Genomic DNA, 15066 nt, shown 5'->3' with positions numbered 1-15066 from the left:
AGTAGATTAATTTTGTTAATAATGGATAATGGAATATAGGATGTTTAATATTCATCTCAATCCTTATCTCGAATTTAGTTGAGATTAGGACAAGTAAAATGTTTTCGATTCTTTTTGTATTATGGTAATCCTACAATCTGTCAGAAAGTTAAAATTTTTGGCATTTTGACGATTTGACATTCGATTGCTCGGTGACGTGACGTGACATCGGGCGATTTTAGTGCATTTGCAAAATTGCATTTAGAAATAAAATAAATAAATGATATTTATTAATAATCACATCAATTAACATTGATCTTAAAAATGGCTCAATGTGGTGAATACATTAAAAGTCAATTCCCGCTTATAGACGAGGAATTGATGAAATATGTTGAAGGTATGTTTTCTGTAGGTTATAAAAAAAGTTTATTAGTTCACAAATGTGTTATTTGAGGGTTTTAAGTTCGGTGCAAAAGTAATTACTACAGTTATGTTTAAGATCATTTGCCAGTGTACGATTCCTGCAGGTCCACTTAGCTTTATTTTGTATGTCCATGAGTTACAAGGACTCACAGAAATATGTATGGTTGCCTTACAGACATATTGGATAGTAGCGCCGGCGAGTTCGAGGACACTGAAGAAGTCTACGAAGCAGTTGGCGAAGTACTCCAGGGAATCTCACAGAAATCGGAAAAAGATATAAGGTTAGATTTTACTTCACATATTTTGGCTCAATTTTACCATAATATTCATAGCTTTAGATAAGTAACAAGATACTATACATAAGAAATTGCCACAAATATAATTTTGACACCTAATTTTGATTTACAAACCAGCATTTAAATAAAAATTGTCCAATATAGGGACATATGTGAAAAGCTGCTGCATATGCTGCAGCCTGAGAAGCCGGGCAGCAGTAATGGACCTCGGAAAGTTCTAGACGCACCCATACACTTGGCATCCATGACCACCACTGTGACTGAAACTGAAGATCTCAGAAGTATATGGATAAACACTAGAGATGATAATTTGGTAAGTAGTTTGATATAGTACAAATCAATTATATCAATTATAATACAAAATATGGGACAAAAAAATTGATGTAACTGGCTGTTATAGTCTAATGATTAAAAAGTAATTTTTCTAGCATTATATTAAATTGTTTCGTTTTGCTTAGAATGTATTTACTACATACATCAGATATAGCCTACTGTTAAAATAGATTACAGCTATACATAATTGCCACTTGAACATAGTGTGTATTTTCAAAATAGAATCTATAATAAGCCAGCTATCATCTACTCTAAAAGATACAATGGGTAGTTTCATAGTAACAAAAATGGCCATGTGGTCATTATGTGACATAAGCTATGTACAGATATGATATACATATTTTATTAGGGCTTGTGTTTAAACACCACCCAAAAAAGTACCTATTTTACTACCAAAAAAATTCTAAACGGTTACCAAAATGGATAAATGGTCACCAAATAACGTTTCCAAAAATATTATTAGATAAAACCATTTTTTCGTATTATTGACTACTAAAAAAATATATGGACGCCTTTAAAATACACTTTAGACCAAATATTATATATTGTCACTACTTAGATGTTACCAATTATGTAATACCAGGACTCCTAATTTGGTCATTTTTGTTAGACTCAAAAAGCTAACGATCGCTAGAATATTTCCCAAATACCAATTAATATACTGGGGTTCCCAAACGTACGTCGCTTATTTATTGTTATATGAATTTGTGTGTAACTCAGTACGTTTAAAATATAAGCACGCAAGATGCAGCAAGCATGGCTTCTGTCACGGCTCCGGCACTGCGGGGCTCCGGCGGTCCCATGCGAGCTTATCGTCGCAGATGGTTTTCACGCTCACCACCGCAGCTTCGGCTTACTGGCCGGCTCAGCCGGCCAGCCTCAGCCGCAGCGGCGAGCCTTCAAACTACCTGCGCCTCAGCTCGCAGGCCGCCTCGCCCCTCCGCGCCTACGCGGTTTTGAATTGCACTCTAGGGGTAGGGCAGACAAGACTACGTGGAGTCGGTTTTGCAGCGATTCGTTTTCGTCACTAACTTTGATTTTTGGTAGTAATATTAATCTTTTAGTTGGATAGAATTTGGTGGAAAACATTAATCCATTTTGGGAACCAAAAATAATATTTGTGCGAGATTTGCGATTTTTCTGATGTTATTTTATTTTTTTTGGATCATAATATTATATACTTTAGTGCCCTTTTAATAAAGTCAATTTATTTTTTTTGGAGTTTTTTATTTTATTTGGTGCCTCAGCTTAGAGTCTTAAAAATATTTTTGGTGACCGCCTAAATTATACCCTTTTATTAGATTCTTGAAACCTTAACAGCACAACACAAGATTCAATCAATATAACACAATCTTTTGTCTTTAATAAATTCTGCCTATCTTTATAGAAAGTAGACGCAAAGAAATTAGAGAAGGCTGAAGCTAAATTACAACAAAAGCAGCAGAAACAGAAAGACTCCAAGGCACCGGTATCAGCACCCATACTTCAAACAGCCACTGCGTCACAGGTGACCTCTAAAAAGGACAGCAAGCTTGAAGCCAAGGGCACTAACAGGACACAGGACATAAGGATAGAGAACTTTGATATAGCTTATGGTGACAGGTAGGACATAATATTTTTTCATTACACTCTTGAAAAAAGGTTTTCGCTTATTTGAGCACCATAAAAATAATTACAGGAAAAAAAGAATTGTGGTGGGATACCTGATTATTCAATTCCACCAGCCAGTAAAAATAAGCCAAAAAATGAGGCATAGTTACTATGAGTCAGAGCTTTGGCCTGCTTGGGGTACCTATTCCCAATAAATGCTGAGTGGCAGAAAAACCTCTACTGCTAGACATTAAAAGACCTTCCCGATTGGCGGTCATTTGCTGTTGCCTCCTATGCTGCCGATAAAGTGACTAAACTCCATCAACATTAACCAATACATTTCTTCCAGAGTATTATTACAAGGCGCGGACTTAGTCCTTGCCTTCGGTCGACGGTACGGCCTTGTTGGGCGCAACGGACTCGGCAAAACCACGCTTCTAAGAATGATAGCATCAAAACAATTGAAGATTCCCTCCCATATATCAATATTACATGTGGAACAAGAAGTTGTGGGGGATGATACCGTGGCATTGCAGAGTGTACTCGAATGTGATACTACTAGAGAATATTTGTTGAAACGGGAGAAGGAAATTACTACTCTTGTTAATACTGGGTAAGTTGGAGTATCAAAACCTTTTTTCAGGTATGCATGAAAGTGATCTACTGAAAGAGATGTCCAAGTTTCTATAACTATACATAGAGTGATGGGTACTCTTGAGTATCAATTGACAAGTAAAGTGTAAGCATTTATAATTATTTATAACTTTGTGATAAGTCTATAGATAGAGACACTTATTGTTGGAGCATATTACATTTACATATGTGCATAACAAACAACAAAAATATGTCTCATATTCCAAAAGAATATAAAAAGTATACGATAGTCTCTTTAAATAGATGTTTGAAAAAGGGGTATTGTTATCAAGTTTACATTGCAGTTAACCATGAAAGGGCAACAATTTATAAGTACATCACTTAGTGTATTATATGTATCTAATTAGTCATTCAGCCTCGGTAGGTCGCAATGTCTCGCATATTTACCTGTATCTGCAACAAACCTAACATTAAAACAAGATAAAGTACGAAAACTTGAAAATGATGCAATATGAAAGAAATATTTCTTCATCTACCTGTTTCTACAGATTTGAATAAATATACATTTTACAAGGATATAAATATATCTTTAAAAAAACAAACGGAATAAAGGGTTTATTATTTAAGATAATGAAACCTGCGATTTTTGGATAGCTACAACATACAAGGTGTCTGAAAACCCAGCATAGGGCTTAGTATTAAAATTCTCAACACTCAAAAGAACACACACTTTCTTTATTGGGGTAGATCTTAGAAATGTCTAGAACCATAGGACACCCACATACATATAGTACATTTAGCCCCACCCGGATATTGGATATAGTTCTCAAAAACCTGGAGATGAAACTACTTGCTGTCGCTTGTCAAAAGTATAATTCCAATTTAACATACAAATATTATTTTTTCTTTTTAAAACTTTCTTTACTCTTCTTCTTTCCCACACCAATAAATAACATAACCATTCCCCATTTCCTCAGTTCAACAGACCCCAGCTTATCAAACGAGCTGAGCGAGATATACGCGCAGCTAGAGAACATTGAGGCGGATAAAGCGCCGGCGCGGGCGTCGATCATTCTCAGCGGTTTGGGATTCACGCCGGAGATGCAGACGAGAGCTACCAAGACTTTCTCTGGAGGTTGGCGAATGAGGCTAGCTTTGGCCCGTGCTTTGTTTTCTAAGTGAGTGATTTTCATCTTGTTCAGTGCAAAAATATATAATTCCTTTGAGTATTTTAAAATTACCCACCTACAGTACATATATTGTATAACTGATGTTGCCTACTGTTTTATGTAGCAACATAGTAAACTTACTTTCTGTGTTTGTGTCACTGCACATAATATCTTTCTTTCTATTTAGAGCGTTTAAACAATATTTTAAAAAAATCAAGATTCCTGAAACAGAATTCCATAAGTTTGCTAAAGATCCAAAAATAAGTATCCATTTTATCCAACTCAAATCGATTAAAATAATCGTAACTAATCGATTATTACAGACCCGACCTCCTCCTACTTGACGAGCCCACTAACATGTTGGACATCAAGGCGATCATCTGGCTGGAGAACTACCTACAGAACTGGCCCACCACGCTACTGGTGGTGTCTCACGACCGCAACTTCCTTGACACGGTACCCACGGATATCATGCACTTGCATACGCAGAGGATAGACACCTACAGGTATGTTAACAACCTTGTCAAAGACCCCAAAAACCTTGGTTATATATTAGAAATGTAATCTTCCTCCGAGCCTTTTTCCCAAACTATGTTGGGATCGGCATCCAGTCTAACCGGATGTAGCTGAGTACCAGTGCTTTACTAGGAGCGACTGCCCTATCTGACCCCCTCAATCCAGTTACCCGGGCATATTATAGTAGAGATTTAATGAAGACTCATACATACTCCAATTTCTTTCAAATGTGTCTTATAGGGTCCATCTTATTCCTCTGCTATAAAATGTACCTGCATAACATGCCAACAAAGTATTTAGTGTAAATAAGAATCACACTTTTTAATGTATTCCAAAAACTGAAATCATATGGACACGAATAGTTAGGCACTTGCTTTCTCTCTGAAAGTTTTGCACATGCTCAAAGTTTTCAAGGTGATATTTATTAATTGCAATAGTATTTCTGGCTCCTGTCGTATTCATTCATACCAACCATTTATTCATAAAAATGTCCAGACTAGAGTTGCCTTACTAATCATACTTACAATTACTATATTCCAGAGGCAACTACGACCAGTTCCACAAAACGAAGACGGAGAAACACAAGAATCAGCAACGCGAGTACGAAGCTCAGCAACAGCATCGCGCTCACACGCAAGAGTTCATCGACCGCTTCCGATACAACGCCAACCGCGCCTCCTCTGTGCAGAGCAAGATTAAGATGCTGGATAAGTTGTGAGTATCAAGGTCATATAGTGTGAGTGTGAAGGTCATATATTCTGAGTGTGAAGGTCATACATTATGATTGCTAAAGTGATATACTGCGAATGTGATGGTCATATATTTCGAATGTGAAGGGTCGTATATTGTGAGTGTGGACGTCATACATTATGAGTGCTAAAGTGATATACTATGAATGTGAAGGTAGTATATATTTCGAGTGTGAAGGTAGTATGTAATGTGAGAAGGTTATATGTTGTGAGTGTGATGCTCATAGTGAGAATAAGAAGTCTGGGATAATAAGAACTCACTAGAAATTACCATTATGTTTTACTAATTTAAATCTCTCAATTTCTTCCCAGACCTGAACTAAAACCCGTAGAAAAGGAAATCGACGTGGTTCTCCGATTCCCGGAAACAGAGCCGCTCTCTCCGCCCATTCTGCAGCTGAATGAAGTTGGTTTTTATTACTCAAAGGACAAGGTCATATTTTCTTACGTCAACCTTGGAGCTACGCTAGAGTCTAGGATATGTATTGTAAGTATACTTTCAAGATAATATAATTCGGTTCAAATCTAATGACGGCTTGGAAGTTCGTTGCGTAACCGTTCAATGGCTTTTTTCGGGCATATAGGCCCCTTTTTATTCGAGTGAGGAAAGTAGTTTCCACAGGACGAGGGGAACCGCTGCCGCAAACGACTAAGGAACATTTCCTCAGTAGTTTTAGCTATGAGTTGATTGTCCAGTGTAAATAAGGCGGTAGTTATCTAGGTAATGGTTTGAGACCGTCTATTTTTTTAAGTTTTATAATTATTCTGAAATTGTAAATATTTCTGATATAACACCAATCTAAGAGAATAAACTTAATTGAAGTAGACAGAATGGTAACAATTGAAGGTCCCTTATTATGTTCCTATTACCACCATTACCAGAGAATCTATTAAAGGTTTTCATTAAATCGAAAGTATTTAGCATTTCTAATTCGCCATATAATTGGAGTGTCGTGAATGCTCATCATTGCTTTGATAGCCAGATGTCATGATGTTTGAGATAGAGTTGACGATGCGTGACAGCCATTGATGGAATAACGACTTGGCAACATGAATCGCGGTTCATGGTAGCTTTTTTGCTGTAGTAGTAATTATGGGTCTATCGGTACAATGGATTTTATTTACATTGGAATTTAACCTTAGAAGCAATGATTAAATATTTTCATGAAATAGTCCAGTGATCATGGACCAACATTCGTGTAAATAATATCCTATGAATATTTATTGGGAAATTGACTAAATATTTCTTATTCTCTTTTCCCATGAAGTTAAGAATCGTAACCTAACCTTCTTCTCTCTTTTGATACATTAGCAGATATATTCCTAATTATCACCTAGTTTTCAACCATGTGACTGAATTTACCATTATCACAGAAAGAGCACGTAAATACTTACCAATTAATTACTTACTTATTACCTTTTTCCAGGTGGGAGACAACGGCGCGGGTAAAACAACGTTACTAAAAATAATCATGGGTATTCTATCGCCTACCAGTGGTATTCGCAGTGTGCACAGAGGACTGAAATTCGGTTATTTCTCCCAACACCACGTCGACCAACTTGAAATGAACGTCAATTCCGTAGAACTATTACAAAGGAGTTATCCAGGTATGGACCTTATTTCTTATACAATAGAGCTGGTTTTTTGTCTGTCACTTTATTTATTTTCTGATGAATACTGTAGGTAACACAGTGACATGTTTCAAGGAAGTGATCGGGATATTATGAACCTTGTTTTCACATAAATAGAGTTCAGTGTCGTTTGATTGTAGGTAGGTTTAGAGGTCTCGGTACTTTTTATAAGATTAGATTGAAAAGGTCGAATAAATATAATTTGATACAAAGCACTTTGTTTCTCGAGTAATAAGGTTCATTTTTTGTTCTATTGTTCTTAATGCTTTTTATAATTAGGATTCAATGGTTGATTAATTCGATACCTACACTGCTGTGTCATATTTATTAAGGATTTCCAGTTTTTTTGCTGAATTATCATTTTTTACCTGAGTTGTTTATTTGGAATCAAATTATACTTGATGATTTATAAGGTTGACTGTTTGGTTCAGTGGAGGATGGAAAAATATTAAACATCACAGAAAAACGATACCTTCTTGTGGAAATAACCGTTCTGGCCAATATGATTTATTAGCTATTTTATAAGCACACCTACATAAATTCTGTGACTCAGCAAAAATATGGTCAGACAACATAGAAATGTCACTATGCTACGCTATCACAGGCTAAAATAAGCCTGATTCGGCTTCTCAAAAAAGAGGAGACTCATATTTATGTTCGTTCTTCATTTAAAATAACTTACTTACTCTTTTGTACCTTCAGGTAAAACGATAGAAGAATACAGAAGACAACTGGGCAGTTTCGGCGTCAGTGGTGACTTAGCTTTACAAACGATTGCCAGTTTGTCCGGAGGTCAGAAGTCCAGGGTTGCCTTCGCGCGGATGTGTATGGGCAACCCCAACTTCCTAGTGCTGGACGAGCCTACCAACCATCTGGATATTGAGACCATTGAAGCGTTAGGGAAAGCTATTACTAAATATACGGTAAGTCATTCATATTTTTAGTGTTAAACTCCCCACAATTGGATCAAAAGTAGCCTAGAATCATTTCCAGGGCTTCACCTTCTTACATTCTTCTTACGTATCTTTCTTAATTTTTTACTTAATTAGCTTACCTGTTCTTCTGTGAAAAAGTACCACAATTCTGACACAAAAGTGAGGTAGCTTTTTCTGGAGGCTTCATACTCTGATAAAAGATAAAATGAAGTGGTCTAAGCCTGTAAAGTACTCCTATCTCAGCCATTTGCTGCCTAAGTATGAAGTGAAAATTTTGAGTACATTGGCTATAGTCTTTCAACATAATTGATGTTAGTATAATCATAATAGAGTACCTGCTAAGGCACGATTTTTAACTACATTTATTACCGCTTTGTGTACGGTGATTATCATGTTCTATAGAGAAGCCACATAAACGAATGTAAACAGACGTCTATAAAGCGATTAAACTCTGATCTAATCACTTTATTATTTAAATAGCCATTAGTAAACTGTGATTGTTCTAATGGCTGCTTCAAACATAAATTGCCATTGTTCTATGGAATTAATGTCTATATTTAATGAGAACTAATTGTTTGTTATAGGGAGGTGTTATCCTTGTTTCTCACGACGAGAGGTTAATACGAATGGTTTGTAAAGAGCTGTGGGTTTGTGGCGGAGGTTCCGTCACCAGTATAGAGGGAGGCTTCGATGAATACCGCAAGATCGTCGAGAGAGAACTCGAAGCCCAGAATAAGTAGACCAATCTGCTGGAATCCCAGCACCGTGTCGTGTCGTGTCCACGAGCCGCCTTAGCCAATGCATCCCGTTAAGTTTTAGCCTGATTATAGTATAAACGTGTGTTGTGGTGTGAAGCTGCCGCTTTTCCCCTTTTGAACCTCCATGGTCGACATTGTTCAGTCCGCCCCGTCGACACGACATGACGCTATGTTAGCATTCCCGCTTAACGCAATTTTCACACCTAGCCACATGTATACAGTATATCCATGTAAAAAGTAACCCTAAATTATATCGTTGTAATATAATTATTGTCTTTCATTATTATTTTATTTATACTTACTTCTTACTCATACATGGTTCACTGAAGGAGAAATGAAAAACTTGTTAATATCAATGCAAATTTTTATTTATACCTTCAACCTCTCTCTCACTTTGTCTCCATTAAATACCTTCGCATACATAAACGCGTTGTTCGAAATATTCGAAAATATCGATGGCAATTAAAAAAACATAATTAACTTAAAAATGCATATTTACAAATCAATGATCAAATACATAATATACAATTAAAATAATGACTAAAATAGGAAGAATTAAATTATTCAGTGGAAATAAATCGAATTGAACTCAATTTCAGGCAGTTAAACTATCTTGAGACAGATAGGTGCTCTGGTTTTAAATGCAAGTATTTATTTCGTACGAAATAGATTGGCGAATGTGATATCGGAGGGAAGGGTATTTATTGGGAATGTTCAATAAATTAAAATTGATTATAGGACTTGAAGTATACATACATAAATAATATACTGGTATACAATAACTATACCGGTTATTATGGCAATTTGTGATTGTGAATATATAGGTAAAATTAAAAGTTACTCTACCAGATCACAAATACTAATCTAAATTACTTATGTCCAGTTGGCAATGACAAATGGCGGTTGATCACGCGACTCTTACTACTGGTAAGAGGGGTCGATGAGATAAAACTTATGATTTACTGATGCTTTTTGCGCCGGGGCTTTGTTTTGTCGGCGTTCCTCAGTACTTCAGCGTAGGAAAGCTCTAGTTTCCTCAGCTTGTGAATTTCCTGTGACGCAGTGCTCTGTTTGATGTCCCACGAGTCGGTCTCGGTGTTCCATCCCTGGTAGATCTTGCCGGTCCGGCCGCTTGCGCTGGGAGTCGGCGAGTTTAAGTTTCTGTTGTAGAACTGTAGCGTGGAGCCGTTCCAATCGTTCTCCGCCGCTCTGACGAGGGGACTCGCCTCGATCGGCCTGTAGTCCCTCCTCTTCTTGCTCGATGACTTCTGGTAGGTGATCTTAGGTGGCGACGGGAAGACTGGCGAGTCTGCGCCCTGGCGGTCCTGGCTGTGCTTGCGATTGCGATGTCTGGACTTCTTTCTAGTGGCCGCTATGTACTCTAGTGGCTGACGCACCAGCGGAGTGAGAACGCGTTCTCGTGAGACGGGGTGCTCTTTGGGCTGACGTGCCGGGCTCGGCTTAGGTTTCTCCGTGGTGCTCTCCGCCACTGGTTTGTTCTCTTTGTTACCATTTTCTTCCTTCTTTGCCGCTTCGGGCTGGGGTTTCTCCTTTTCTTTCAAAGTTGGTGTTTCGGGCACGGTAATATCGGACACTGGAATCGATTGTTCAGACATTACAGACGAAAATACGCTCTGGGTGTCATCTGTGAAGTTGCCGGGCGCCTCCTCGTTCGCGGGTGTGACTGGTGGCACCTTGCCAGCTGTGGTGTCATCGAGGAGCGGCAGTTGCTCTCCATCGTCTTTGTTCTCCGCCGCCTTCTTGAGGATGGTGAAGATTTCCTTGAACAGTTCACGGTACTCCGGTCTGTTGCGGAACCGACTGTCCATGGGGCTGACATCATCGTAGATGCTGAAACGGTAATCTTCTCCGTCAGCGATTGTGCACAAGAACGAGCCTGGTCGTTCGCGTTCTGTCTGCGTAGCTTTGTTGCTGGTTTCATCCGAAAATCCGGAGCTTGAAGTCTCTGCTTCTGAGAAGTCCGGAGTCTGGATGATCTTCTTGCGCGAAGTAGTTTCGACCTTCTTAGTTTGGCCGACTCCTTTCTGTTCTTCGCCGTGTCCGCTTTCCTCATCAGTATCTTTGACACTGAACTGGCTGTAGTCTCCAGAAGTTTGCAGTTCATCCTGAGAGACAGAGGTCCACACGGATTCTGAGTGCTGGGCAAAGTGGTCGGTTTGGTCTTTCTGATGTTCTTAACCTGTGACAGTTGAACTTCTAGAAGAGCCTCGTACTTCTGCACCAGTTCTCTGTAAGGGTTATCGTGGCCATCTTCTTTATTCGCCCATATACCCTGGAGTAACTTTTCCTTGGCATTCTGAAAGGTAAATAGTGGTTATTCGTTATTGTTACGGCACCAAGTGAGATTGTGACTGCTACTAGTGATTGTGATGAGTTTAAAACATGTAATGCTTGTTATTCAAGTGACAAAGTATTATTCTTGTATGAAGTTATTCTCAAGAAATGAACGAGTATAATACTGTTACTGAAAAGAAAATCCGAGTTAAATTCACAGGAAGTAGATGAACTTGAATATGAAATGATTTTTAAATCAAACTAAATTATTCAAAACAAAAATATCTAACGAATATGATTAGTCAAAAATACACCCATTACTCCTTAATTAATTGTTTTTTTACTTATTATTTATGATTAATATTGATAGTTGACATCACTCTGCATGTTAGTTATAAATAAGCTAATAAATATATTACTACTGAAAACGTTCATATACACAATAACACAACATATAGTATTATTTACGAGTTAGTATTAGTATGAACAACCCACATCCGTATTGTCACCAATTACGTGGCCATTACACATTTATGTCCAGACATACACAACATGCGTTAGTTCGGAGTGATTGCACGGACTATCAGCCTCGGTACACCGCCACCATTGAATCGTTCAGCGTGCACTATTCGCGTTTAGTATAATAACGAGTCGGTAATGGACGTACCTTCGACTACATACGATATATCCAAAGAAAACTACTGCAAATGCGCTTCATAATGCATATGCAAAGCGTGATCAACAACATCAGGGCAGTTGGAAAAGCTTTGTCGCCTAGAAACGAGCGAAATTCATATGAGATTGTTGGCGAAGTCCAATGCCAATGTTTTATTTATCCAACACGATCATCTCCGGCGGAAAAGTGGGAAAGTGTTACGTGTATCGATTGCTGAACAATAGACATTCAACAGTTGGGACCAATGAGTCTGAATGATCTGTCAATGGAATTCCACATTGTACTACACATTGATTAGTCTTAGCGTGTTAATGATGTTAGTCGATTTGCGTATTACGCAGAACTGTGAGTTAATTTTGTTACAAGACGAGAAGTAAAAGGAAAATTAAATGTACACATTGTTAATAACAGAAAAGAATTTCTACAAAAAGATATTAAAGCTTCAACAGAATCTTTAGGAACGTGCAATGCAAGGGTATCGTAGTGACACTTACGTCGAATTTGACAAGTTTGTTAGTGACGAGATCTTCGCGGGGCTGTCCTGGCCAGACGGAGGGAGGATCAGAGAGCTGATTGCACTCCTATCATCATCGTCTCCGTCTAGCATAGACGACATGTCGTCTCTCTCCACGCCTCTCAGACATCTTATGCATAGCTGTCCTTGTCTGTGAGGGAAATAAAACAAATAAACGATGCTGTTATGAATTAAACATTTTGGAATTACATATAAGCTTTCTAAATAGTTTATCAGTTTTACCTGACTTCTTCAAGGATAGAGAATTCTTCATGCATAGACTTCGGCTCGTCTTCCCTTTGTTGCCAATTCCTGAACTGGTCGTGCAGTCTGTTGTTCTCCTGGACCATTGACGCCAACTGTTCCTCCAGTTCCGTCACCCTCCTCTGTTCTTGTGCGAACGCTACCTTGCTCTCTCTGAGTTCATCGCTGAGCCTGAGTAAATCCTCATCCTCTTTAGTCAGTTCTGGGAGAGGTGCTACCGTCTTAATCGGTGTACTGTTTACATCAGGCTTTTTGACACTGAGAGTTAATTCAACAGATTTCTCTTTTTCTTTGGGTTTCTCAACTTCGGGTTTCCGTTCTGCCCTTCGCCTGGAGATCTCCAGCTGGGCGTTTAGGTCGTCGACAGTCTTTTGTAGTTCCTCACATTTGGTCTCCAGCGTCTCAATTGTGGCGCACAGACTAAAAACATGTCAGAAGAAAATTAATGTAAAGTTATATGACTTAAGATTGTTGTAATAGTGATTAATTATGAAGCAAGTTGTCGTGAATGTTCGTAAAACTTACGTTTTAATGTGTTTCTTTTCCGCGGCATGGTCGACAGCTAGCCTGTGGTTGGCGCGCTCCAAATCTTGAATGCTCACTTCCAGTTGCTCGTAGATCCTCAACCTGGAGTCGTTCACCTCACGAAGCGCGACCGTCTGTTTCGTTAAGTACTGAAACAATAACATTTGCATTAAAATTACGTTAAGATACTTCATGTTTGCCAGCTAAATTATCTTTGCTGTCAATCTATTGCGTAGTTGGAATAATTTTGTAATTTAATTTATAAGTTTTTGTCATAACGTGGGTTCGTAATGCAATGTTTGTTTATTATGTTCTAATCGTTGTTATTGACAGTAATTATGGTGGGTTAGGAAGTTCAAATGGTAGTCGAGATCGTTATTATGATTTAAATTGTCTATAGCCTTAATGATAGGAAATAATACTGGCTGTAACTAGTTATATCTGCCTCTGATGTTGTATCAAACTGTTATGGTTATTTAAATTTTATTATGAGATTGTCCTACTGTATTAGATCGTTTTATTTAATTGTTTTCGTACCTCAATTTCCTGTGTTTGGTCTTCGATGATATTCTGGTGCTGACGAAGAGCTGTTTCGAGTTCCTTGTTCCTCTCCAATAGAGTTTTGCCGAGTTCCGCTGCCAGCTGCAAATCTGGAAATAAGAAAATTTATGTTTAATAACATTGTTTGAAGTCTTAAAATATAAATAACTAGCAGTAAAATACGGCACCCTAAAACGTGAATGACCTTTTTCGTTTCTTTCTCTGTACCTAACAGTTACCTAAGAAGTTTAGCTCAACACGTAACCACGCATGATCTCTACTCATTTGTTTGACAAACTCACGAGAAACTTGTCTGTGTTTGCCTAGCCCAGCCATGTAGAGACGAAAGAATGTTAAAAGTGAAAGACATTGCATCTAAAGATAAGACGGTGAGTTGGACGAAGTAATTAAGCTATCAGAACACCATCGCTTTTCTGCAGTTGAGTGACGGCGGGCCGCTTGGCGCATTGCGACAGCTGACAAACAGACACGGGTAACCGAACACCTGTGACACAACACAATACAACGCTTGCCAAGCAACAACACTGTCAACTTAAACTAGAACAAAGACGCCACGCACAACGCCTTCATCGATCCGTCCGTGAAAGGTTTTTGCAATGTAACCTTGCCCGCTCGAAGAATAACGCAAAATTATCGAAATCCAGGTCAATGAGTATGTACGGAACGCACGTAGATGAAAGTTGATAGACATATCGGGGAAATTGTGATTTATTTAACTGTTGAACGCGGGAATTGTGGTCAGTATGCGGAAAATGTTCTCCAAAATCTTCTGATAAATAAATAATACTTAACTAAGTTTATCATTCGTTTTCGCATAAATTAATGCAACAAACTACAATGTTGATGTTTATACACGAGATAAGATATTTCACATGGTCTAGGAAATATTCTTCGCTCCAAATATTTTGAGCTATGCTACGTCTAATACTCGTTTCGTAGGTATTTCATGGTAGGAGGGACATACCGCAAACAACACTAGATTTTAATTGGAGGCACTCAGATGCGACGTAGAGTTGAAACCCGTAGTTGTACATAATAAATAACAATTTATGGACGACGATTTTTTGTACAGAAAAAAATATAGCGTTTATTTCAGTAAATTCATGCTAGCCGGTTCCAGTCTTGGGTTTTTATCATCACAAAGTATACGTTCACCAGTCAAGCTGACGTATATTATAATGGTGTTACAGAACTCGTTTAGGCCTTATGCCGCACGCAAGGCTATTAAAAAGTATGAAGAAAAAAAATCTGACGCGC

The 15066-nt window shown here is 38.2% G+C and overlaps 2 protein-coding genes across 2 annotated transcripts; one reads left to right on the top strand and one right to left on the bottom strand.

Moving 5' to 3' along the window:
- The first annotated feature begins 169 nt into the window (after window positions 1-169).
- Window positions 170-9241, top strand: LOC110371500 (ATP-binding cassette sub-family F member 3). Its single transcript, XM_064036210.1, has 12 exons — window positions 170-376; window positions 578-683; window positions 843-1011; window positions 2419-2633; window positions 2971-3234; window positions 4193-4393; window positions 4708-4890; window positions 5441-5614; window positions 5962-6136; window positions 7077-7257; window positions 7984-8204; window positions 8801-9241. The coding sequence occupies exons 1-12, from the start codon at window positions 304-306 to the stop codon at window positions 8954-8956; spliced, it is 2118 nt and encodes a 705-aa protein (XP_063892280.1). The 5' UTR covers window positions 170-303; the 3' UTR covers window positions 8957-9241.
- Window positions 9242-9317: 76 nt separating this feature from the next.
- Window positions 9318-14124, bottom strand: LOC135117277 (uncharacterized). The gene is given in 8 exon segments (XM_064036097.1): window positions 9318-11105; window positions 11108-11291; window positions 12440-12483; window positions 12486-12610; window positions 12703-13143; window positions 13249-13397; window positions 13786-13898; window positions 14091-14124. Coding segments are annotated over 8 exon segments (2262 nt in total). The 3' UTR covers window positions 9318-9933.
- Between the last annotated feature and the right edge of the window lie 942 nt (window positions 14125-15066).

Source organism: Helicoverpa armigera, chromosome 9, assembly GCF_030705265.1.
Source record: "Helicoverpa armigera isolate CAAS_96S chromosome 9, ASM3070526v1, whole genome shotgun sequence".
Lineage (NCBI taxonomy): Eukaryota > Metazoa > Arthropoda > Insecta > Lepidoptera > Noctuidae > Helicoverpa > Helicoverpa armigera.
Note: the sequence above shows the minus strand (reverse complement) of the source record. Positions and strands in the feature narration are given on the sequence as shown.

Coding starts and splice junctions, on each gene's coding strand:
- LOC110371500 (XM_064036210.1), top strand. CDS start 304: ATGGCTCAATGTGGTGAATACATTAAAAGTCAATTCCCGCTTATAGAC. Junction 3,235..4,192: donor ACTACTCTTGTTAATACTGG/GTAAGTTGGAGT, acceptor CCATTTCCTCAG/TTCAACAGACCCCAGCTTAT. Junction 5,615..5,961: donor ATTAAGATGCTGGATAAGTT/GTGAGTATCAAG, acceptor ATTTCTTCCCAG/ACCTGAACTAAAACCCGTAG.